General features: G+C 58.5%; 1 protein-coding gene across 4 annotated transcripts in view; it reads right to left on the bottom strand.

Annotated features, from left to right (window-relative positions):
- The window catches only part of DLGAP4 (DLG associated protein 4), a 180,962-nt gene that overhangs the window by 69,693 nt on the left and 86,249 nt on the right, over window positions 1-25,020 (bottom strand). For all 4 annotated transcript variants that reach the window (XM_055138635.1, XM_055138634.1, XM_055138632.1 and 1 more), the window contains one exon: window positions 348-1,418. In XM_055138635.1, the coding sequence (XP_054994610.1) occupies window positions 348-1,346 (999 nt within the window). In that variant the 5' untranslated portion in view covers window positions 1,347-1,418. The remainder of the gene's footprint in view (window positions 1-347; window positions 1,419-25,020) is intronic.

Raw genomic sequence — 25,020 nt, 5'->3', positions numbered from 1 at the left:
GGGGTCTGTGTGCTCAGGACCTGCAGAGGCGGGCGGGCAGCAGGATGCCCTGCAGGTGGTCCTGTATGGGGGGGGGTGGGGTGGACGACACAGCTTCCTCGTCAGTCTTGTAAAGAGTGGGGGCTGGAGCCAGGGCTGAGGCTCAGTGCTGGAGGATTTGCTCCCTCTGTCTGGGCTCAGTCCCTGGCACTCTCCAAATACATGCTTCTAAAACACCCTCAGCACTGAAGGGCCCCTGGTCCGAGTCTGCTGAGAGCAGGACCCATGGAAGGAATTCCCCCCTGTGCCTCCCAACCGGAATCCTCCCTGTGCCCCTCAGCCCACGCCCAGTGTTCACAGGGACCCACCTGCAGGTAATGGTAGGCGAGCCCCTGGTGGCAGGATTTGGACTTGAGCAGGCTCTTATCCAGGGTAGCTGAGGTCTTCTGACAGACCTCGTGGGCGTGGCTGAGGGTCAGCGTGGACCAGGAGCCCCGTTTGACATAGTTGGTGTCGGTACCCACGCCCAGGCTGGGGCAGGTGGCGGGGGGCGCGGGCGGGGGCGGCGGGGCCGTCAGCTCCGAGGCGGTGGTCTTGGCGGCCTTGAGCATGTGCCCGCTGATGGTGTTGTAGGCGTGCATGAAGTAGCGGGGCTGGCTGCGCTCCGGCTGGCGGCCGAGCGTCATCAGCCCGGAGGCGGGCCCGGGGCCGCGGAAGGCGCCTCCCTCACCGTCCAGGTTGTCGTCGGAGCTCCACCAGCCCGAGATGTTGGAGCGGCTGCGCCTCTTGGGCTCGCCAGCCTTGGCCCGCTCCTTGCTCTTGGCCCGGCGGCCCTTGCTGTCCTCCAGGCCGCCTTTCTTGCTGCCATTGGCCCCAACCTTGCCCGCCGTGCCCTCCAGAGAGGGCGCCTTGGTGAAGAAGAGCCGCTGGACCGAGTGTACCAGGTGGCGGATGCGGCCCGGGCTCTCGCCCCGGGCCTTGGCCTCCCCGCGGGGGAACTGGAGCGTGCTGAAGCCATCTCGGTGGATGGGCAGCTGCTTCTCGAACTGGTCCAGGAGGTTGGCCGGCAGCCGGTTGATCTTGGTGGCCTGGGCGTGGCTGGGGAAGGGGCTCTCCTCCGGCACCTCGAAGTGGGAGTTGTAGTGGATGCGGGGGAAGGTGCTGCTGGGTGCGGGCAGCTGGTTGCTGAGCGGGAAGAGCCCATCCCCGGGCAGGGTGGTGGGGCCGGGGAATCGGGCCTCCCGGGTGAAGGCCTCGGTGGGCGACAGCAGGTAGGGGTTGCGGTCAGGCCCCGCGAACAAGGGCTCGTGAGGGGGGTCCAGGCTGTCGGAGAGGTGGCGGGGGCGGCTGTCACCGAGGCCTTTCATGATCCCGGCCCTCAGGGCAGGGGCCGTCCCCTATCGGGGCGCCCGGGTGGCCTGTCCCGGGCGGCGGCTCTCCTGGGGAGAGAAGACACAGAGGCATCAGTGACACAGAGGGGACACGGGGGACGGGGTGCTGGAAGGACAGCCCGATGGCCACAGGTTTCAGAGCTGGGAGGGTTTCTGACGATGCAGCTCCCAGTGTCAGCATCGACCACAGCTAGAGCTCCGGCCCACGGGCGCATGGGAGCGGCACAAGAGGGGCTGGGCCCAGCTCTCCCTCCTTGGGCCCGTTTCTGCCCCCCTACCCAGACCTCCCGTCTGAGTCCTGCGGTGGAATGGGGGTGGGGAGCTGTCTCCCTCCCGCATGCCTCCATTCTGACTTCCTCACCAGGAGATGTGCTCAAGCTGCGTGTCCCCAAACATCCACCCCTTAGTCTGGGTAGCACACCCAGCTGCAGTGTAGTCCCCCTCCCCGGAAGGATCTGGGGGTGGTCCTGGAAGCAGGTCTGACCCCCCTTCCTTGGGCAAGGAACTCCATGGCCCCCAAGCCCCCTAGTCAGGGTTCAGTGAAGAGGGACGGAGGCTCCAGTGAACGGGAACCCGACTCCAGCCTCGTCTGAGCAACATGGACAGAAGGCCGAGGCGCGCCTTTCCCGCCTTCCTGCCTCAACAGTGGGCTGTGCTCCCCTGCAGGGGTGCTGGAACCAGGGCGGGGGAGCCCTGGGTGCAGCTGGGGAGCACAGAGCAGGCTCCTGTAAGGGGATGGAGGGCCGAATAAGGCTGGTGCCTGTGCTCTAGGGCGGGCCCTGCCTGACTCATGCTACTCAACTCTTGGTCTCAGCAGAGGAAGCCTTCTGTGGACCCCTGCAAAACCCCACTCTGTCCCCCACAGTGGTCTTCTGAGGGTGCATGTGGCCGTGTGTGTGTGGGGGGGTGGGCAGCTGCAGAGGTCAGAGGACAACAGGACCCTTCACCCATGACCCGTGCGGCCCTCCACCCCCATAACTGTGAGCAGAGCTCTCGGCTCTAGGAGGGCAGATGATGGGGCCGAAGCACACACTCAGGAAAGCATGGACTCTAGGCGGCACCTCCATGCCTCAGTTTCCCCATTGGTAAAACGGGGTTGCTGGACTTGTTGGGGCTTCTAGCTAGGAACCTTCTGGAAACATCAGTCCCCAGCCTCCAGGCAGTCTTTCCTTTTCCAGGCCTGGGTCTTCCCCTCTGTGCCACGGGAGGTCAGTGAGGCTTGAAGCCCCAGCGCCATGAGGCTGACACTCGGGCTGGCATTTGTTCAAGGCGTGCAGGGTCTGTGTGAGAGAGAAGAGGGTCCTGCGGAGCTGAGGGAGGCTCCGGGGAGAGGACTCTCAGAGGGGCTGGGCCAGAAGCCCAGAAAAATGGCCCCCCAAAATGACCGTGTCCGAGGGCCCAGAACTGGTGGCTATATCGTCTTATCTGAGCTGGGCAGAGGACGAAGGCAGGAGGCCGGGGCAGGGGTGGAGCTCAGGCATTGCCTTCTCCCCCGGGGCCTCCTGAGGGAATGTGGCCCAGGGCCTGTTGTAGACCTTGGATTTTTGGTGATGTGTGTGTGTGGTGTTGTGTATGTGTGGTGTGCTGTTGTGTGTGTGTGGTGTTGTGTCTGTGTATGAGTGTGGTGTGTGATGTTGTGTCTGTGTGTGGTGTTGTGGTGTGTGGTGTTGTGTCTGTGTGTGTGGTGTGTGGTATTCTCTCTCTGTGTGGTGTGTAGTGTTGTGTCTGTATCTCTGTGTGGTGTGGTGTTGTATCTGTGTGTGGTGTGTGGTGTTGTGTCTGTGTGTGTTGTGTGGTGTTATGTCTGTGTGTGTATGGTGTGTGGTATTCTGTGTTGTGATGTGTAGTATTGTGTCTGTATATCTGTGTGGTGTGGTGTTGTGTCTGTGTGTGCTCAGTCAGCCACAGGGGCCAGGGATCCACTGGGGGCCGGGCAGGGGGCACTGAACACTGTCTGCCTCCAGCCCCCTGAGCCTTCTCCTTGGCCCCAAATCGGGGTGGTTTTGAGCCTGTAAGTTTGGAGTTATTTGTCACAGCAGCAGAGACTGATACAGCAGCCATGGGCCGAGGGCCTGAGACTCCATCCCACCTCTCAGAATTATCTCACGGGAAAAGCCCCAGCCGAGTGGATCCAAGCCTGAGAGACCCTTGGCTAAGGAGAAACTCCACCCAACACAGCGGAGACAGGCCCCCGGCTGAAACAGCTCCTCAGGATCACACGTGTGCAGGGGCAGGATCACACGTGTGCCGGCGCTGCGAGGCTCAGCTCCTCTCCCTTCTCCACTGAGCCCGATTGTCCCGGGCTGGCAGGCACCACCCACTCCGGGGCCTGAGACTCATTTCTAGGGACGCTGACAACTGCCCAACAACAGTGCTCAGAGCCCGCCCCGACCCGATATTACACACCTGGACCCTCCCCATCTCTATGAGCTACACTTTGCTTCCGGGTGCCCACTGGGCTCTCCTCTCAGAGACAGGGCCCCTGAGGGATGGGGTTCTGGGGTGATCAGTTCCCCAGGAAGCATGTCCGTGTCTGCCGGCAGCTTTCTGAGCCCTCCCTCGGCCTGGATGGTATCTTCATCTCCATTATGTCCCAGCCTCCTGACAGCAGGGTGTGGCGGCATCATGCCCATTTCATGAATGGAGAAATTGAGGCCTGGAGCAGCAATATTAACCAAGGTAGAATAGATCACTCAACCATCCCATGGGTATCCTGAGTATTCAAGAAGCTTCCCTCTGCCTAGCCAGGAACAGCTCCCTCTGGAGGAAACTCAATCTCTCTCTTCTCAATCTCTCTCTCTCTCTCTCTCTCTCTCTCTCTCTCTCTCTCTCTCTCGTTGTGTGTGAGGGGCACACCAGATAATACTTAATACTTAGGCATACTCCTGACTCTGCACTCCAGAATTGCTCCTGGCAGGGCTTGGGGGGCACCGTATGGGGTGCCAGGGATTGAACCAGGGTTGCTACGTGCACAGTAAGTACCCTACCTGCTGTACTATCACTCCCACCCGCTGAAGACAATTTCTGGCAAATGCAAAAAAGCACCCCCATGTCCTCCGATGCCTCTACTTTTTTTTTTCTTTTTAAAAAATTTTTAAATTAATCACTGTGAGGTACGATTACAGATGTACAAACTTTCGTGCTTATGTTTCAGTCATACAATGATCGAGTACCCATCCTTCCACCAGTGCCCATTCTCCACCACCAATGATCCCAGTATCCCTCCCACCACCCCCATCCATCCCCCCCACCCCACCCCGCCTCTGGCAGGGCATTCCCTTTCGCTCTCTCTCTCCTTTTTGGGTGTTGTGGTTTGCAATAGAGGTGTTGAGTGGCCATCATGTTCCATCTGTAGTCTACGTTCAGCTTGCATCTCCCCTCCCGAGGGCCCTCCAAGCACCCTTTACTTGGTGGTCCCTTCTCCATCTGAGCTGCTTTCCTCCCAGCATGTGCGGTGCCTCTACTTTCTGGTCCTCTTCATGTCCCCTCAGGACCACAGCCATCTCTGAGCTGGGATGCTTAGCGCTGCAGTGCGATGTCCTTGATGTCCACCCGGGTAAGGCCAAGGAACACGGGCAGGGCTGACTCCCCGGGGCGCTGGAGCGGAGGGCTGGCCCTGCCCCAGAACTGCACCATGCTGAGCTCTCGCTGCTCAGGGCACCTTCTCCAGCCCTCCCAAGGAGAAGCGGGCTTCAGCTCCACGTGTCTCTCTGACAGGGCAGTGACAAATGGGTCTGGGAAGGCGGGACAAGTGTTCAGTGGACTCCGGGGTGCTGGCACAGCCTCCTTCCCCAGGGGACAAGCCCTGCTCCAGTCCCGGGTTCCTGGGAATAAAGGAGACCCAGCAGCGGCCATCGCCCCCAGGGAGGTACTGGATACTTTGTGACCAGAAGTGACCCAGCTGTTTTCCTTTCTGTGTCTGGGCCCTCGTTGTTAAAACAGTCTCTTTCCTTTTCTTCCTGGGACCCTTGATGCCTGTTCTCCTTGCGTGCTCCAAATGCCGGTACACCCCAGGGATCTGTGCGGGCCCAAAAAAGTCCCTGGGTCAGGGAAATGCCACAGCGTCTCCCAGTGGAGGCTCCTGCCAGAAACCTGGGTCTCTCCTTCAATTCTTCCCTCTCCCCTCCTTCAGTGTCCATTCCCTTTACAGGAGTCCCCAGAGTTCCTGTGAAATGATTCCACTCTGAACTCAGCGCCTTAGGTCTAGGTGGAGCCTGGCCAATCAGAGCCCTGCCGTCCCAAGCCTGGCCAATCAGAGACCCGCGTCCCAAGCCTGGCTGATCTGAACTCTGCGACCCAAGCCTGGCCAATCAGAGCACTGACTGGCTCAGAGATGGAGAAAGGCTCCTTGCCAGCCAATGAGATGCGTCCCTTGGATTGTGCCTGGATTCTTCAGAAGGGGGTGGTCTCCTTCCCTTGAGGGTTGCTGTGCTTGGCATAGGGTCAGTTTGGGAGTCCAGGACCGAGCCCTTGCCTGACGTCTCTGTTCTTTTTCTCTACCACCAATGTCCACCTTTGAGAGTTGGGAAGTTAACGCTTTTATATCTGAGTTTCTTACATTCTAATAAACGTGTCATTGCAGGGGCTATTCGTCCCTACTGAGTATTTATTACAGTGGATTTTATTTCCCCACAGGTAATCAGGCCCATTTTCTTGGGGGTTAGGCACACCTGGAAGTGTCTGAGGGCCACTTTGGGTGCTGCTCAGGGATCATTCGCTGCCTGGGATTGACCAGCACTGCTGCTTACAAAGCAAGTGCTCCAGCCCTTTGAGCCATCTCCCTGGCCTCATTCCCGCATTTATAATTAATCTGGGGAATTTGGGGCCACACCCAGTAGTGCTCAAAGAAGGTACTCCAGGCAATGTTTGGAGGACCATGTGGTGCTGGGAAACAAACTTGTGTTGGATGCATGCAAAGTAAGCACCAGAAACCCTGTACTATTTTTCCAGCCCTGATCCCTGCTTTAGAAAATGAGATAAAAGTCATATAACAATACTAATTACCCTTAACATAATGCTAATTACCCTTTACAGTCCAATGACATTTAGTACTCACAATGCCAAATCCTTACTATTTTCAATATCCTTGCAAAACATTTTCGTAAACTCCAAAGGAAACCCTCTCCCAAGTAAACAGTTACACCCTGCGCCCACTTCCTCCACGCATATAGCAGTAATCAGTCCATTTTCTGGCTCTCTGCACCTACCCATCTGTTTCCACGGGCTTCCTTTTTAGTGTGGGAAATTATACATGATATCAAGTATGCCCGCTGACCACTTATCAGTGTAATGCTCAGTGGCACTGGAGGCTGGAGCGATACTACAGCATTTGCCTTGCATGTGGCCGACCCAGGTTCAATTCCCAGCACCCTATATGGTCCCCCGAGCACTGCCAGGAGTAATTCCTTAATGCAGAGCCAGGAGTAACCCCTGTGCACCGCCGGGTGTGACCCAAAAAGCCAAAAAGCTCGACCCCCAAAGAAGAAGCTCGGTGGCATTAAAGGCATTCACAGTGGGGGCCTAGAGATAGTACAATAGTTAGGGTGTGTGCTGAGCATGCACCTGAGCTGGATTTGATCCTGGCGTCCCACGGTGCAACCCTGGTAGTTCCTGAGCCACTCTGGGTGGCTTCCCTCAACCAAAAGGAAAAGAAAAGAAAGAACATACATCAAATGTATAGTTCATTGGGAGTATTAGACTCGAATCCTTCAAAAACACAAGTAATATAAATTAAAAAAACACACACAAAAAGGAAATAAATTAAATGTATCATCCATTGGGAGTATCAGACTGAAATCCTTCAAAAACACATGTGTACTCAAAGAAGAGTAAGAACATCACAATCCTACATTTCTTTTCTACCAACAGAACACGGGATCTGGGGGCCAACTGCAGATGAGCCTGAAGTGTCTGGTCTGAGGAGACCTTCACTTTGTGAGGAAAGGCGAGGTTCTTTTAGACAGCAGAGTAACCTACTGACCAATCTTTCTGCAGGGTACAGAGTTAAATTCCTCCATGTCCTCATCAACACGTATTCTTTGACCTCTGTAAGACACTCATGCCCAGATCAGCGATGACAGGAGTAAGGCACTCGCCTGACACTCACCCAGCTCCAGCTCCATCACTGGGTCCCCTGGGCACTACCAGGGGTGTGACCCAAACTCCCCTCCCACCCCAAATACAAAACCCTTCTGCCCAGCCTTGCAGGTGTGACTGAGCACCTTAAGGTTCTGAGTCCCAGTTGTCTGAGGACTGACAATGCTGAGCATGCAATTGGCCGTGCTTGGCGCACACCTGTCTTCGGGGGAGCCCATCTATTTCAATCCTTTGCCTGACACTGAACTGGGTACTGGCCATTTCTTTTATTAATTTTGGGTCGGGTTGCAGAAGTTCCATATCTATCCTGGATGTCAGCCCCTTATCAGACAGAGAGCTAGTTGAATGTATGCCTTCACTCTGCCTCTGTGGATTTGGGGTAGGCTGTGCCTTCCAGTATTCCCTGGGCTGCCGTGGACTTGCCTTCCTTATTAGCATGGCTGGGCTCCTTTCTTTTCAGCAGCCCCAGCCTATTAGAGCCACAAGAAGAGGAGTTCAGGGGGCTGGCGCAGTAATACAGTGAGGAGGGCATTTTGCCTCGCAGGTGGCCGACCTGGGTTCGATCCCCAGCATCCCACATGGTCCCTCTGCGCATTGCCAAGAGCGACTCCTGAGTGCAGAGCTTTGAGCACTGCCAGTGTGACCTCCGCCTCTCTCTCTCCACCAAAAGAGAACACAAGTTCATACAACCTCGTGCAGCCCGGGGAGGGATTTTTTTCCCTCTCCACCCCATTTTTCTGAGCGAAAATGGCGGCAGCGGCAGCAGCCACGCGGTGAGAGCCACCCTCTAAGACCCCTACACCAGGAGGTAGGACTTTCTTTAGTGACGTAGCCTGTAGGTGATCCTGGGAGGGGAGGTGTTCCCGGCGCGCCTTCCGCCCAGAGATGAACCAAGAGCCGCGGCACGAGAAGCAGAGCCTCCCGCCTACTGACTGTGATCCTGAGGTCTCCTAACCCATTTTGGCACCAGAGCAGATTCTTGCAGCCATGCATTTTGACTGCGAACTGAACTACAACCTCGTGCAGCCCGGGGAGGGATTTTTTTCCCTCTCCACCCCATTTTTCTGAGCGAAAATGGCGGCAGCGGCAGCAGCCACGCGGTGAGAGCCACCTCTAAGACCCCTACACCAGGAGGTAGGACTTTCTTTAGTGACGTAGCCTGTAGGTGATCCTGGGAGGGGAGGTGTTCCCGGCGCGCCTTCCGCCCAGAGATGAACCAAGAGCCGCGGCACGAGAAGCAGAACCTCCCGCCTACTGACTGTGATCCTGAGGTCTCCTAACCCATTTTGGCACCAGAGCAGATTCTTGCAGCCATGCATTTTGAATGCGAACTGATCTAAAGTATTATAAACCCAAAACCGCGCGGCCGCGATAGCGATAGCGGCCGCGCGGACTCAAAGTCTTCACTTTTACCAAGGAAGAGAAATTATTAGATGATGCTTATTCAGCAGGCCTGATTGTTGGGGAAAATTTCCAATCAACAATAGTGAGTTCTGTATGGAAATATGAAATGTACTCAATATATAGAGAGAATAATGGGAATATCATCAACTACTTAGATGGGGGTGGGGTGGGAGGGGGGTGTATTGGGGTTCTTGGTTGTGGAACGGGTGCACTGGTGAAGGGATGGTGGTTTAATCAGTATTTGACTGTGACTTAAACCTGAAAGCTTTGTATTTTTTTGTTTTCACGGTGGTTCAATAAAATATTTCTTTAAAAAAAAAAAAAAGAGAGAACACAAGTTCAGGTTCTCAAGACCTACTTACAAGCGGGGGGGTGAGGTGGGGTGAGGCACAGTTCTCATCTGGGGGCAGAAGAAGGAGAAAGGATCTGGGGAAGGAGGTGGGTATGGGTGTTGTGGGGGGCTGCCCAGATCTCCCCAACAGGATGGGACTTCAGGCCCCCACTAGACAAGAGCAGCCAAGTCACCGCTGGCTTCCTCCAGGCCCTGCAGCCAGGGACGTGCGCCTGCCAAGGCCCCGCTCCCTCGTGGGGCAGTCTGCATCCAGTCGCTGGTCTCTGGGCTGCCACCAGGTGCCTTGGTTTCTCCGCGCACAGTGCCCTGAGCCACGGGGTTGGCAGAGGGCTCTGGAAGGTGGCACATCTGGCTGCCTTGTCCTGCCTCTCACCCTCACAGGACTCGGTCCCCTCTCCCCTCTCGTCCAGCTGGGGTCCAAGGGAGCAAGATCTAGGCATCAAACTCACGCTGAGTGCTGTTGGTTGGGGGGCTCGGCCACCTGGCTCCAGCCCCTCAGTCACCTAACACCCCGGGGTGACAGAAGCCTCACCTTGGGGACGTCTTAATATAGGAAGGGCTCAGCCTGGCGGGGAAGCAGCTGCCTTTGTCTCGGAGCTATACTTAGGCCCATCCGGGTGCCCATAATTACCTCTCATTAATTCAAGCCTCATTGCCCTCACGGAGACGTGGGGGAACCAGCAGAGCTGCTGCTCTCTGGGGCCTCTGTGTCTGCCCCCAACCTGCTCAGAGTGGGGGGCCCTGCTTTCCCGCCCCTGCTCGTCCCGGAGCCGAGCGGATGTGGGAGCTAATCAGACACGGCCGCAAACAGAACCCAGTACGGCTCAGAAAGACGCAAACCCCAACGGGTCGCTCCATTTCCTCAACCTAGGACCTTCCAAGGATCTCTCGTCCCTCCTCAGTTCTAATCCCTTCATGTGACAGCCAAGACCCTCACTGGTGTCATCTCACAGCCTCTTCTGGACTCTGCCAACTGCCCTTTCCTTCTTCCCGGCCAGGCGCTCCCCTTAGCGCCTCCCTATTTCCCGCCAGTTTTCTTCTCCTTCCTAGTCACATATTTATTCCAACATGGGGTGACTAGAGGTACCGTTTTTTTTTTTCTTTTTGGGTCACACCTGGCGATGCACAGGGGTTACTGCTGGCTCTGCACTCAGGAATTACTCCTGGCGGTGCTGGGGGGACCATATGAGATGCTGGGAATTGAACCCAGGTCGGCCGAGTGCAAGGCAAACGCCCTACCCGTTGTGCTATTGCTCCATCCCCCAGAGGCTAGTTCTGTCTCAGGCATTAAGGAAGAGAGTGTGGAGGGAGGAAGGGGATAGCCCTGCTCAGGGCGGAGTGACAGGGAGAGTGGGGCAGGAGAGAGCGAACAGAGTGGATGAGGGCTGAGCATGAGGTGGGTGGAATGTCGGAACATTCTGGGCATGTTCCCAGCAGTCCCTGGAGGGCACAACTGCTGCCTCAGGCCTTTGCAGTGATGAGGTGTGGTGGAAAGGATGGGCTCGGGGCCACGGTGCTCTCTGGGGCAGGGGAAAGCAGGGAGAGGCAGGTGGGCTCTGCTGTGACTCTCTCTGGGCGCCCCTCCGTCCCCACACCCCCAGCTCATGTTCACACCTGCTCCCTCTCTGGTGGTCGTCTCTTCCCCTGACCTCTAAGCGGGAGACCCACCCGGTGCTCTTCTCTTCCCTGCACTCTCTCTCCTGCTGATCTCATCCAGACTCGTGGCTTTAAACACCACCTAGATCTGACAACTCCTAAATTTACATCTTCCGCCTAATCTCCTCTCAAACACCAGACTCAGATCTCCAACTGCCTCGCTGACATCTCGCCCTGGACAGCTGACAAATCCCACATCAAACGCCGGGGCGCCCGCCCGGCCCCGCCCACCCCGTTCCTCCTGTGCTTGGCCCGGATTTGGCCCCGGTTCGGGTCAGAACAGTGCCAGGCTCCTGCCGCTCAGGTCCGAGACGGGGCAGGGCAGGTGAAGGAACTCAGTGGGGGAGCATTGGCTTTTATGTGGCTCCGATCTCCAGCACTGCAAAAAGAAAAATACAACCAAAAACATCCTGGAGGACCATCCCCGAGTCCTCTCCTCCCTGCACCCATATCTCTGCCCATCCCGTTCAAGAGCAAATTCTTCCAGAGGCCGAGAGACGGCACAGAGTTACGACACTTGCCTTGCATGGAGTTGATTCTTGATTCAATCCCCGGCACCGCGTATGGTACCCTGAGCACCACCAGGAGTGGTCCCTGAGCACACAGCAAGCCCTGAGCATCGTTGCCCATCCCCCCAATTTTTTTTTTTTAAAAAAGCTAATTTGGGGCCTGAGCATTGTCAGGGGCTGGAGGGGCCTCAGGGCCAAGAGTAAGTCCTGAGCACTCCTAGGTGGGGTCCCAAAAACAAATAAAAGAGGGTGAAAGAAGGAGTAAGTCCTGCCAAAGTGACTCTGCTTGGCTGGAGCAATAGCACAGCGGGTAGGGCGTTTGCCTTGCACTTGGCCGACCCGGGTTCAATTCCCAGCATCCCACATGGTCCTCTGAGCACCGCCAGGGGTGATTCCTGAGTGCAGAGCCAGGAGTAACCCGCCCGCCCGCCCACACCCGCTGGGTGTGGCCCAAAAAGTAAAAAAAAAAACAACCCATAAACCAAACAAAGTGACTCTGCTTCCGTCCTCACCCAAGTCCTCCCACCCGCACCCGACCACCTACCAGGGCCACACCTCAGCATTCCCGTTGTGGCCCTCCCCCACCTCCAGCCTTCGATGAAAGCTAGCCCGCTTCCTTCTTCCTGTCTCCCAACCCCAGCTCCTGCCCCAACAGCTTCAGTCTGTTCCTCCTACAGGAGTTTCCTGAGCTCCCATCATGAGCTTTGTCCCTCCTCGGCCCTCTGTGGCCTCAGGCAGACCCTGTCTCGCCCAGGCTGGGCACACGGGCCCCTTCCCCGAGGGGCTGGCTGGACACTCCGCAGCAACCCCTTGCTGCCGGCCCTCCCTGCTGCACTTGCAGATGGACAGCCCCAGGGCCGGAGGGGCCTCAGGGCCGGGCGTGTCTCTGTCCTTGCTGCCCCTTAGCACCCCGTCAGGGCCGGCCCGTACAAGCTTGCACCGATGGGTGAGTTACAGAGAATCCTGGGGACGCCCAGAAGAAGGCAGAGAGCGAGGTCGCTGTGGGCCGGGCTAATCCCGGCCCCCAGTCCTGTGCACCAGGCTCATTTCCTCCCCTCTGCAGCCCCTCCACAGCGTGGCACCCCAACACGCATCCGCACTCTTGCCCCCCGTCCTCCATGTGCGGTGAGCTGTCAAGGGGGGCTGCAGATGTGGGGGTGACTTCAGAAGGGGGTGATGGAGGGCATGACAGTTCTGACCTCCCTTTCCTGGGTCACCTGTGGGGGGGGGGGCTCCGTCAGGCGCCACGAGGGGGTGGGGGAGCGAAATCAAGCAGGCCTCAGGGGAGGCCCCCAGGGGAGCCACAGAGCCCCGCTGCTGACAGCCAGCGCCCACCTGCCATGAGCTGCCTTGGCATTAGACCCTGCAGCCCGGGCCAAGGACATCCTTTGGCATCCCCTGCACAGTCTCGCCTGAGCTGCTGGGCCACAACCACCCCCTATTCACAGGGGCTGCCTCCAGCTTCCTGACTCTCAGGAATACACCTATACATGAGACGAGACGTGGGCAGCTGCTGGCCATGGCCAAGGACTGGCACGGGTTTTTTTGTTTTGCAAGTGCAGAAATAATTAACAAATATTTCCCTATGGGAGAAGATAAAGCCTCTTGGGGGCTTGATTCGGGTCCCGGGGCCCAAGGCCAGCAGGGGTGGAGCTGCCAAGTGCGACTGAGGTCCCAGGACCGTCTGCCGTGACTACAGCAACCTTGTCCCAGTGGATTCAAGGTCCGAACTGCTCCCAGCCAACGGAGTCTGTGTCCATAGCAACTGTTTGAAAAGCCTGACATTCAATCGAGTGGTTGTTTGGTCAACAAGACACAGGCGTGAGCTCACGCACCTCTCCAGCTGTGGGAGGGGGGTGGGGGGCTGGGCCCTCGGTACCCCCGCCACTGCCGTGCCTGGCTGCGAGCTCTGAATGCAGGACTCAGGATGCGGCTCCCCTGAGGGAGGGGTCCGGGGAAGGCAGCAGGTCTCTGAGACCAGGGGCCCTGCTTGGGGAGGTTTGGCGGTTCCAGGGTCCCAGCTCAGCGCGCAGTTCTGTCTACCAGCAGGAGAACACAGGAGGCTGACAAAGAGGCCATGAAGGACCAGCTGCCTTGAGAGAACAGAACAGGGGGTAGGGGGACCACTCAGGGCGGGAGCACAGGCCTTGCATGTCGGAGGCCCTGAGTTCGATCCCCGGCACTGCCAAATGTCCCTTCCCTGCCTCCGGCACTGCCACATGTCCCTTCCCTGCCTCCAGCACTGCTGGTGTCGCGCCTGTGGCCCTGGTCCTCCCAGCTGCCCCTTCCTCACTCAGAGCGGCCTCTTGGGCTGTCCTGGGGCTCCATGGGGACAGATGCTAACCCAAGTCATCGTCTCAACGCTGATGCTTTTTGGGGAGGTGATCAGGGGCCTGGGGGTCACTCTTGGTGATAGTCCGACGAATGACCAGCAGGGGACGCGTAGGAGGCCTTGTGGTGCAGGGGCAGGATGACCCCGGCCAGCGCTGGGTGTTTCCCAGCTTGGCCCTGCATGGGGCCATGTCTGGTGTGTCACCTCCTCAGGCGACGCTTTCCAGCTGCTGCATCTCAACCCCTGTAGCCCACCCTGTTCACTCACTTGACCCCCTATTTTAAATATGGGTCACACCCGGCGATGCTCAGGGGACCATATGGGATGCCAGAGATCAAACCAAGGTCAGCTGCGTGCAAAGCAAACGTCCTCCTGGCTGTACGATCGCTCCAGCCTCTTGACCTTCTTTTAAAATTTACTTTTGCTATGTGGGGCCACAGTCGGCAGTGCCCAGGGGTTACTCGTATCTCTGTGCTCAGGAATACCTCCTGGCAGTGTTCGGGGAACGCTAGAGGGTGCTGGGAATCAAACCCAGGTCAGATGCGTGAACGGCAAGCTCCCTACCCGCTGCACTATCTCTCGCCCCCTGGACCTTCTTTTAAAAGCCCCACTCAGGCCCTCTTTGGGTTCTGTGGAGTGACGAACATGCATTTCTCTGTTTTTGGGGGGGCTCTGGGGGGGAATCACGCCCCTACATGGGAAGCTCAGTTAGCAGGGCCGGGTGGGTGGGTCAACAGCGTTTTACAGAGCGGGGAGCAGCTGGCGGGAGCCGGGGATGCCTCCCACCCCTTCCTTGCCTTGTCTCCATGTCGGGGTCCTACACCAGTTGGCCGGCTCTATTGGCTTCCCAAGCCTCCACACACTCTGGTCTCCGTCCTGCTAACAGGCCAAGGAGCCTTCCCAGGCCTTGCCAGCAGGGGGCAGTAAGTCCTCCTCTGATTTCCCCTGGGATGCGGGTCAGATGGCCCAGTGAACCCCGGGAAGGCCCCCCACAGGAAGCCATACTTGTGATGTGGGTATCTGAAGAGGGTGACATATGTCCTGGTGTGCCCGGGTTCTGTCTGCTGTCCTGGAGGTCCTCATGGCCCGTGGCCGTTTCCCTCTCTTGGTGTCAGATTTTGGGGGGCTGCCCTGTAAGGTGCTCACTCCCGCGATGGGCCTAGGAATATCTGAAGTTGCCAGTGGAGAACCTCAGGGTGCTGGGGAAAGTGGGCGCAGGAAGCACCCACCAGACAGGACTGGCCTTGGCTGGGACCACACCGCAAACTGGTGGATGCTGGGAATTTAAGCCAGGTGTCAGGACTCCTGGGCTAGTGCTCGAGGGGGAGGGGGTCGGGGTGGGGTCCCGAACCTATAAGAGCTGGTGGCACGCTAGGCTGGGGACACTTTCTGAGGGATGCTTACCCCTCACGTGTACCCTGAACCTCAGCTCAGCACTGGACATTTCACGAAACACGAAGAGAATGAAGCGCACCTTAAAATGTGATTTCCGGGGGTCGGAGAGAGAGAGTTATGGGGGTTAAGGCGTTGTGATGCAAGTGGTCTTCCCTGGTTCCCTTCCAGCATAGCGTTCAGCCCCCCAAGCCCTGCCAGGAGTGATGCCTGAGCAGAGAGCCAGAGGGAAGCCCTGAACTTCGCCAGTGTGGCCCCCAAGCCCCCCAGATAAAGAAGTAAGACAATGCTTTTGGGGGCTGGAGAGGCAGTAGGGAGTGAAGGCTCTCCAAGGCCCAGGCTGGCTGCACCCCCCACGGCTGCCATCTCTGCTCCCAGCGGCTGTGAGTCGCCCGTGGACAGTGCAGACGCTGCCCGTCCCGAGCTCTGCCTGTGGTTGCTGCCTGTCACTCTTGCCCGGACTCAGGGGGCACAGGAAGGGGGCTGTCTGCCTCCCCACTGGGGAAGGTTCTTCTGCTGTGCCCTGCCTGAGGTCCCGCGGCAGGGGAGGGGTGCCAGGGGCTCCGGCCTCCTGACTCGGCACTCGCTGGTCCCTGCTGTCAGCTTGCAGAGTCAGCAGTCAGCCACCCCGGGTCGCCCTGGGCAGAGGTGCTACCGCACAGGACGGGGCTTTTTGCTGACGCAGAAACGCCCCAAAGCTATGCTGGGGTGGACAGTGGGGACAGTGGGCCTCGCTGCAGAGCTGGGGCCTGGCCAACCCAGGGCAGCTCTGCGGTCAGGGTTCGGCACGGCCTGGTGGGGCCCCAGGAGCACCCCCCCACCATCTGCTGTCAGGTCAAGGCAATGTTTGTTGGGTGTCAGGGGCCCGGAGACCCCGTCCTGGCTCGGGCAGTCACTGCCCACACAGCGGCTCTCTCCCCGTGGAAATCGTGAATTCTCTGGTTCGTGGGTGCACGACTAACTGGCCGGAGGAGTTTGCAAACACAGTCCCTCAGGCATGGGGCCCGGTGCTGCAAATGGCCGCCCGCCCCAGGCCTCCCTCGGACCCTTCTCAGGGGCCCACAGGTCAAGCTCCTTCCTCACTCTTCATTGGAACACGAAGGGAGGAAGGGGCAACATCTGCTCCGGCATCGGGGCGACCCCCAGGCCCGGGGCCCACGTGGTGGGTGGTAGGGGTGTGATGTCTAGAATTGGCAGATGAACGCAGAGAGTAGCCTGGTGGTTGCCAGGGGATGGGAAGGGAGGGGAGTGAGCTGTGATTGTTTGATGGGGAGCCTTGTGTCTGGGGCGGGGAAGGAGTTTTAGAAATCCAGAGGTGAAGGCTGCAAAACGCTGAATGCAAAACAATGTACTTAGCGCTGCAGAACTGCACACGGGTCAGGGCTGAAATGGGAAGGAGAAGGAGGAAGAGGGGGAGGAGGAGGAGGAGGGTGAGGAGGAGGAGGGGGGAGGAGGAGAGAGCGGTGGAGGGGGAGGAGGAGGGTCAGGAGGAAGGTGAGGTGAAGGAGGGTGAGGAGGAGGGTGATGAAGAGGGTATGGTTGAAATGGGGGAGGAGGAGGGGGAGGGGAGGAGGGGGAGGTGGAGGAGAGGGAGGAGGAGGAGAGGGAGGAGGAAGGGAGGAAGAGGAGGGGAAGGAGGAGAAGGGAGGAGGAGGAGGGGGAGGAAGAAGAGAGGGGGGAGGAGGAGGGGGAGGAGGAGGAGGAAGGAGGGGGAGGAGGAGGACACACACACACACACACACACACACACACTCACACCCTTACTTTACGGGAGCCATCTCAGAACCCTAAACCACCCTGAGAAGTGCTCTCTATTGCAAATCTATCAGAGAGATGAAGAATTGAGGCACAGAGGGAGCACCTGCCCAAGGTCACTGGGTGGCATGTGGGGGGCTGGGCTTTGCACCCCTGTGGTTGGTTCCAGAGCCTGGACATTCCCTCACCATCCTGGGCCACCTCAGCTCCAGCTGCTGCTCACCTTCCTGGGAGGGGCCGCCAGGAGAGGCCACAGAGGGGACACACCACCAGGCTCTCCGGCCTCCCCGCTCCAGTCAGAGGGAAGCTCCCTGCCGTGACCTGTTTCGGGCCCGCTGAGGGACTGTCCTGGAAGGTCATGCTGCCAAAAGGCAGAACAGAACGGTCAGAATGCAGCGATCGTCAGGACATTTAATTCAATTCCGACGGCATTTTATGGAGCCTGTGCTGTGACTCAGAGACGGTTCCCAGCCCTTAAAGAGCATGTGGCCAAGTGCAGGAGGCAGAAATATACATGGCAAATAGACAACACATCAAATAAATTCCTGGAACTGTCAAAGCCGGCGTGTGCAGTCTAGTGAAAGATGGGATTAATACTCCCCGGGGGCACCTGGAGAGCTTCCTGGAGGTGGCATTTCAGGTCAAGCCCTGAGGATAAGGAGGATTTTGAACAGATAACGGTGTAGGGAAGGAAGGACACTTCATTAAGGGGAAAATCACAGACCCACCAGTCAGGTGTCAGATGGAGAGATTGCAGGACACAGTAAGTTGTCCATAGGGGTGAGCTTTGAGAGGAAGTTGAATTATGTTTGGGTTTTTTTTTTTTTGGTTGTGGAGGTGGGGGGGCAGGAGCACCAACCCAGCAGTGCTCAGAGGTTATTTCTGACTCTGAATTACTCCTGGCGGTACTTGGGGACCATATGGGATGCCGGTGATCAAACCTAGGTCAGCTGGGCAAGCACCCTACCTCCTGTACTATCGCTCCAGCCTCCAGAAGTTGGATTATGGAGGGCCTCAGTGCCTCAGGGTCTCTACGTTGAGAATGCAGGCCACCCAGCATGAAGACAGGGTGGGACCCAGAAGGCCTCTTCACCTGGTGACCACTTCCAGACATGCCCCAAACCCTTCAAGCACTACTGGTCTTGACCATGGTATCAGCAGCTCGGATGCAGTCTTCCTGGGCTCTGGGACTGTCCCTGCCCTGGGCGAGCCCCTCAGTCCTGCCTGCCCTGGCTTCTGGGTGTCCTCCTCTTGGAGAGTCTTGGCTAGGATCTGCTACAGCCGGAGGCCCCAGCACACGTCGAGTCTGCGGTGCTCTCCTACCGAGCTCTCCTCTTCTCCCACACTTTGTCTCTGGGTTACACTTGGAGGTGGTTAGGGACAACTGCTGGATCTGTGCTCAGGAGTGATGCTGGAGGTGCCGTGGGAACCATACATTTGGACTGGAGTTGGCGGGATGCAAGACCAGTGCCTTAGCCCCTGTTCTAGTTTCCAGTCCTGTCGTCTCCCACGTTAACAAGCCCAGGTGGTGCTCAGGGTTCTTTTGTAACCCTATACTTCCAGAAGCCTGAAAACAGACCAAACATCCCCCCAAGAGACGTATAACTCAGTTAGGAGCTGATGAGCTATGGAATATTATGCAGTTGTGAAAAGGGTAAGCGAGCTCTAAGTGCTCGGATGGGAAAGTGCTGCAAAATACACTCAGTAAGAATCCTAGAACAGAGTCATGAGGTCTGTTTTACTCTGGATTCTCTCAGAAGAGACTTTCCCTCTCCCCTTAGACAGGATTTAAGTCCAGCTGGGAGGGGACCTGGGGAAAGTGGAAACCAGGAAGAGCGGTGACAGGGTGTATTCCTGAGTCAAAGCTCCATGCGACAGGGTTGCCCACATGCATGTGTCTCCCCACCAACGGCCAAAGGGACGTGGTAGGTTGTTCTCTACCTTCCTCCATGTGGACTAAAGATGGTCACGGGGGGGCATCAACTCCCCAGAACTCCTGCCCTTTCTGTGCCAGCAGAAAGCAAGCTCTGAGGGGGACAGCTGCAGGGGTTTCTAGAAGGAAGCATCCGGCATGGACCAGAGGGTCTGAAGGATTCTGCGACAGAACAGAACCAACTGTCTCCATGGCGCCAAGTACCATTCGCATCTGCTCATCTGCAGACGAGCACCCGAAAGGCTAGCAGCAGGGTGGAAGAGGGAAGTCGAAGGGGGTCTCTGACGGTGGCCCCCTTTAGGATTATAAAAGGGAAGCCTTTTCTTTGGAAATAATGTGAAGATTACTCCAGGTTGCAAAGTAAGTACAGGGAGTCCTATAACCTTCACCCAGTTTCTCCCAAAGTTAACATTTTACATAACAATGGCACATTTGTCAAAACCCAGACATGAGCAGTGCATTAATGGCGCATTACCATGAACCCAGAGCCAGACTTTCTCCGGAGCTCACTGATTCCATTAATGTCCCTTTCTGTTTCGGGAGCCAACCACAGTACCACGGCGCCTTTCGTCTTTAGGATTTTGATCCAGGCAAATATATTACCTACTCCAAAAAATTATTAAAAAGCAATAAACGGCAGGCTCCTGGGAGCCGTGGAGGCGCTCGGCGGGCTAGAGCTGGGCGGGCTTCCGGATGGAGCCTTTTTCCCGGAAAGGGCAAGAAGGTGAGCTGGGGCAGGGGGAGCGAGTCCGGGGCTGGGGACCCCGGCATAGGCAGCTGGGGTCCCTCCTGTCTTGAAGACAAGCGAAGGATGGATGGTGCCATTACAGCGCCGCCCCTACGCCCTGGGCATGCACCCACCCGACCTGCCAAAGGTGTGAGCTCAGGAAATGCTGGGTGCTAATGACCCTGGAAGTTCCCCTCACCCCGTGATGGGTGGGAGCCGGTGGGCAGAACTTCCCCCTACTTACCCCAGGGCCTCAGTATTCTCAGAGCTATGTGCTTCGTCTGCCAGGGAGCCCAGATGTCCACCGGTACCAGCGATCCTAAGCCGTTTCCTCTGTCACCAGGCATCCTGACCTCACCCCCTCACAAACACCTCCCGCCTCTGGGGCTCCAGGATGGCCCCCAGGGAAGGCCCTGGGGTTCATTCTGTTCAGTTCGGGAGCTGGACCCTAGTCTCTGGGACCCGCCAGAGCACAACCTCCATCAAGCCTGGAATCTTCTCTTCCACGCTCCGGGAGCTCCTTGACGGCAAAGATGCTCTTGGCCCAGGTTCCCAGCTGGCGCCGGGCATACGGCAGGTGGCCACACAGGTCCGGGGAGGCCGGGGAGAGGACTCGGGCAGGATGTGGGGCTCCATCCCTGACAGTGGGGCTCCCCAAGGAGCGGAGGGGCACCAAGCAGGGAGTAGCTGAGTACTGCCTGAGTACCTGAGTACTGCCAGTTGCCCCCCCACCAAACCAACCAACCAAAAGGCTGGTGAATGAATGGGCGCAACAGTGCGGGAAGTGAGTCACTCGGGGATACATATTTTTGGTGGGGATTTTGGGTCCCAGCCTGTGGTGCTATTCCCAGCGGTGTTTGGGAGGGGACCATATGAAGTGCCAGGGATCAAAGTGGGTCGGCCACATGCGGGGCCTTACTCCCTGCCCAGGGACCATATTTTATTTATTTATTTGGCATTTGGGCCATGCTCAGCAGTGCTCAGGGTTTACTCCTGGCTCTGTGCTCAAGGATCACTCATGGCAGGGCTTGGGGGAACCGTAGGTGGTGCCGAGGGTCGAATGGGGTTGGCCGTGTGCAAGGTAAATGCCCTAGTCGTGGAACCCTCTCTCCAGCCTCGGGGCATTTTAAAGGGAGCAGCAGTGGGTCAGGGCCCCCCATGTGCGTGCCCTCAGGACAGCCACTGGCGCTGCCCGCCCCTCTCAGACCGAGCAGTCATCCACTCCAATGGGAAGACGAGGAAACGAAGGCTTAGGAATGATGGCATGGCGTCTGCTAAGCCCTGGCTGGCCCCCCTCCATGGCCACTTTGGTGAGTGGATGGACGCTCAGAGCCTGCCAATGGATCCTGGCCGAGCCCCCAGGGCCTCTGAGTCTCAGCTTCCCCCTGAGCCGGATGCGAGGCTGGCGGGAAGAGAGAGCTGTCACCCCTGGTATGGGGTGTCTGGGTCTGCTGGCAGGCTTCCCCGGGGGTGGGGGTGACTTGGCTGGGTCACCTGCTCCCTCCGTGGTGGGAAGAGCGCGGCAGGCGCTGGGGACTGCAAGAGTAGACGTGGGGACCGAGAACCACCCTGCCATCCACCCCTGCTGCTCCCGGCCACTCCCCCGCTGTTGGTGAGGAAGGCAGGGGCTAGTGGGCCCCCCGAGTGGCCCCGGGTGTGGTTTCAGAGAGGAGAGCACCTGCCCAGGGTCCAGCGACCAGCGGCATCACCATTTCCTGGGGTCTTCTCAGCAGGATGGGCCCTTCACTCCCACTCCCACCACACTCTGGCCTGGGGCCCTAATCTCAGGGCACAGCCTCGTCCAGATTTTCTTTTTTTTCTTTTCCTTTGGCTTTTTGGGTCACTCCCAGCAATGTTCAAGGGTTCCTCCTGGCTCTGCACTCAGAATTACTCCTGGCAGTGCTCAGGGGACCATATGGGATGCCGGGGATTGAACCTGGGTTGACTGTGTGCAAGGCAAACGCCCTCCCCTCTGTACTATCACTCTGGACCTTCATTTGGATTCTTTTTGTTTTTTTCTTTTTGGGTCACACCCGGTGATACACAGGGGTTACTCCTGGCTCTGCACTCAGGAATTACTCCTGGCGGTGCTCAGGGGACCATATGGGATGCTGGGAATCGAACCCGGGTTGGCTGCGTACAAGGCAAACACCCTACCCGCTGTGCTATCACTCTAGCCCCTCGTTTGGATTCTTGATCTCCCTCTTTGGTGGCCCTCACCTGGACATTAACCTGAACTTTGGGGCGCACTCATTATACCATCCCTCTCAATCCCACAGGTGCCAGGCTGCTTGGGGTTGGCAGCACCAGTATCCCCGTCCGGCCCCAGTGCCTGTCCCCTGACCCCCTTGCTGACTTCACTAGCTCCGGCCAGCCAGCCCCAGCTCCTGCAATCTTGGGGACAGGGGTCCACGGCCGGCATTCCGGAGGCCCTGAGTTCCACGCCCTGAACAAACTCCCAAGCACTGCTGAGGTGGACCAGGAGGGCCTCAGCACCATTCACTGCATCCCTGGGTCTGAGGGCTGAACTGTCCAGCTTGCACTGCGGGACCATGTACCATGAAGTGACCCCCTCCCCCACAGACCCCCGAACGCTGCTGGAGAGGCAAAACACAAGAGCGAGAAGTCAGGTGGGGCGGACAGGATAAGCGAGGACAAGTAAGACGGACTAGGAGAGCCTGAGCTCGGGGCCCAGGACGTGCTGGAAAGGCAGCAAGGCCTGCCCGCCCCCGCAGCCCCTCGGAACTTCTCGTGGGTCTTCCAGACACGCTCCTCCCTCCCTGCAGGCGGATGCGGCGTGTGCCACGGTGACGCTGAGACAGCCTCGCTGAGTCGGAAGCGTTCCCGGTGCTTCAGCAGATTCCAGCTCGCTCCCTCCCACGGCCCCAGGAGGCAGCTACTGATGATTCTGGGGGTATGGATGAGACCGAGGCGCCCCCGGCAAGGACCAGGCCCCCCGTGTCACTGCCTGTCAGCAGCAGAACTGGGATTTGAATCCAGGTCCAGAGTCCTGGCCCTTAGCTACTCTTCCCTCCATCCACCTCCACCATCAAGACCCTCTAAGAGCCCGGGGCAGCATCTGCCCCCCCCCCTTCCATCCCTCTCCCTCCACTCCCCACCCAGCTCACCCTCGGCCCCCTCGGGCACTTTCTCTCCTGCGTCATCAGAGGGGCGCCCAGAGCACTGGACTGTGGCCCCGAGCTGCCCCACGAGCTGGGATGGAAGCTTCCTCATTTTTGTTTTTGCTTCCTCCACAACAGATATTTGTCCACACCTCCTCCGAGGGGGCCTCTACTCCTCAGCAGAGCTGTCTGGGGCTGGGGGTGGGGAGGCACCGGCGTGGACCGGGTCTTCCCGTGCCCTCTGCTCCCCTCAGACCTCTCCACCTCCTCCCACTGGCCCCTGAGGAGAGCCCTCGGGGAGAGCCCCAGGCCGGGGGACTGGAGGCGTTTGGGGCTTTCTGTGTGGGGTTCGGGGCCCTGAAGTGCTCTTTGCCACACAAGCCCCGGAGGTGACCCAGTAGTGGTGGACCCTGGTCCCCTCCCCGAGTGATGAGAGGCTGCCCTGTGTCCTCAACAGGCTCTGTGGACAGCAGACGGCTGGTCGGATGCCGCCTTCTCTATCTTGCTCCGGGGAAGCCGGCCACCGCATTGCCCAGACGCTCGGAGCAGCCTGAGTGGCAGGGCTGGAGCCTGATGACGATGGCCCTCCGGACAGGTCCCTGGACTGCTGCCCCCACACAGCTCAGCCCCTTCTGAGCTCCTGACCCCGGGGAGCCACGCGGTGCTGCTTTCTGGAGCACGCTGATCCGCGCGTGCTTCCCGGGGAAGGAGGCTCGACCGCCTTACACCACCTCACGAAGCTGTCTCCGGGGCCGGAGCAATGGTAACAGCGGGGAAGGTGCTTGCCTTGCCCGCAGCCGACCTGGGTTTGATCCCCGACATCCCATCGGAGACCCGCCAGGAGTGATTCCTGAGTGCAGAGCCAGGAGTCAACTCTGAGCACCGCCAGAGTTGGCCTCAAAACCAAGTAACAGCAACAATGACAACAAAAATAACAACAAAGCCATCTCCACCACCACCAGGAGCCCAGACTGGCCCCCACCCCCGCGCTTCGCCCTCTGGGACCACAGGACATCACAGACACCCTCTATCTGTCCCCCCACCCCTTCTCAGAGGAGACTCCGCTTCCTGTGCCCTCCGGTCTCTCTCTTTAAGCCCCGGTTCAGATGATTCCGGAGCAGAGCAGCCACGTGGCGCAACACCAGCTCCAGGTGTGCACCTGGGCCCCCGCCTGTATCACCTCGAGGAGGTCACGCCCCGTCTCTGAGCTCTGGGTCTAGACAGGGAGTCACAGAGGGTTGCTGGGCGAACCCACGGTGACAATGGCGGAATCGTAGTTACGACTTCCTGGAGGAGCCCCCAGACACCAGGGCCCCAGACACACAGCCCCGAGCCCCAGTCCCTGCCCGGCCCGCAGACAGGAAGGGACCCGTGCAGCAGGTAGGTGGCAGCCCGAGAGCCCAACCCCAGAGGACTCCACCCCGGGAGGGCCGCCTGGGTCTCTGTGTGCTGGTACCCGGAAACACCTTCCCACAAACCGAAGCAGCATGAAGCCCACCCCCTACCTCCCACCGGGCCCACGGCTGTCCCCAGCTCCCTCTCACTTTCTGCCCAGAGTCCCAGCTCGGTCACACACCATTCCCCTGCTCCTATCGGTGCCCGAGGAACGCTCTGTCTGGAAGGCCGTCCCCTCCCCAGACCTGGGCCTAGGTGTCATCTCCCCCAGGGGCCTTCCAGAACCCTCCAGAGGTGCGTCCCATCGATGATTCTCCAACACAGCAGTCTGCCTGCACTGTCCAGAAGGGCCTTTGAGTGCGCGCTGGTGTCTGCCCCTTCGTCCAGGGGCCTCTGGGCATGAGCTTTGCTGGGGAGGGGGTGGGAAGAGGGAGCTGGCCTGTCTTATTCTCTGCCGTGTCCCCTACATCAGCCGCCACACGGGCCCCAGCAGTGACACCGTGACTATTGCTCAGAGGATGTTTGTGGGTTTCTGGGGTGCCCAGCAGTATGTGGGCAGGAGGGACGCAGGAGGGCGGTTGGTGCCCTCCCTCCCCTCTGCAGGGAATATCCGGGGAGGAAAAGCTTCCCACCGAGGGGGTCCAAGGCACACACCAAGGTTCCATTTTTCAGCTCAGACCTCCCCCACCCCCCAACCCCACCTCGTCCTTCCTCGGCCAGGATTGCCGACCCACCGAGGAGGCGACTGAATGCTGTTTGCTATTCTGCTCGGGACTGCTTGGAATGGAATAAAATATTTATCTGTGGCTGGAGCTTTGCGGAGGACATTCAGGATGGATCGTGTTTTCATGTGCCCATGAAATCTAATTGGATTCATTGAAGGATATTTGGTTTCTCGGAACAGACACATCATTTTCCCAAGAAGCCGGGACCCCTGGCACCCCGGCTTGGCTGCAGGTAGTCTGATTGGCTGCGCC

The sequence above is a fragment of the Sorex araneus genome, chromosome 5 (genome assembly GCF_027595985.1).
Source record: "Sorex araneus isolate mSorAra2 chromosome 5, mSorAra2.pri, whole genome shotgun sequence".
In the NCBI taxonomy this organism is placed as follows: Eukaryota; Metazoa; Chordata; class Mammalia; order Eulipotyphla; family Soricidae; genus Sorex; species Sorex araneus.
This window is presented reverse-complemented; position numbering and strand designations above follow the sequence as displayed.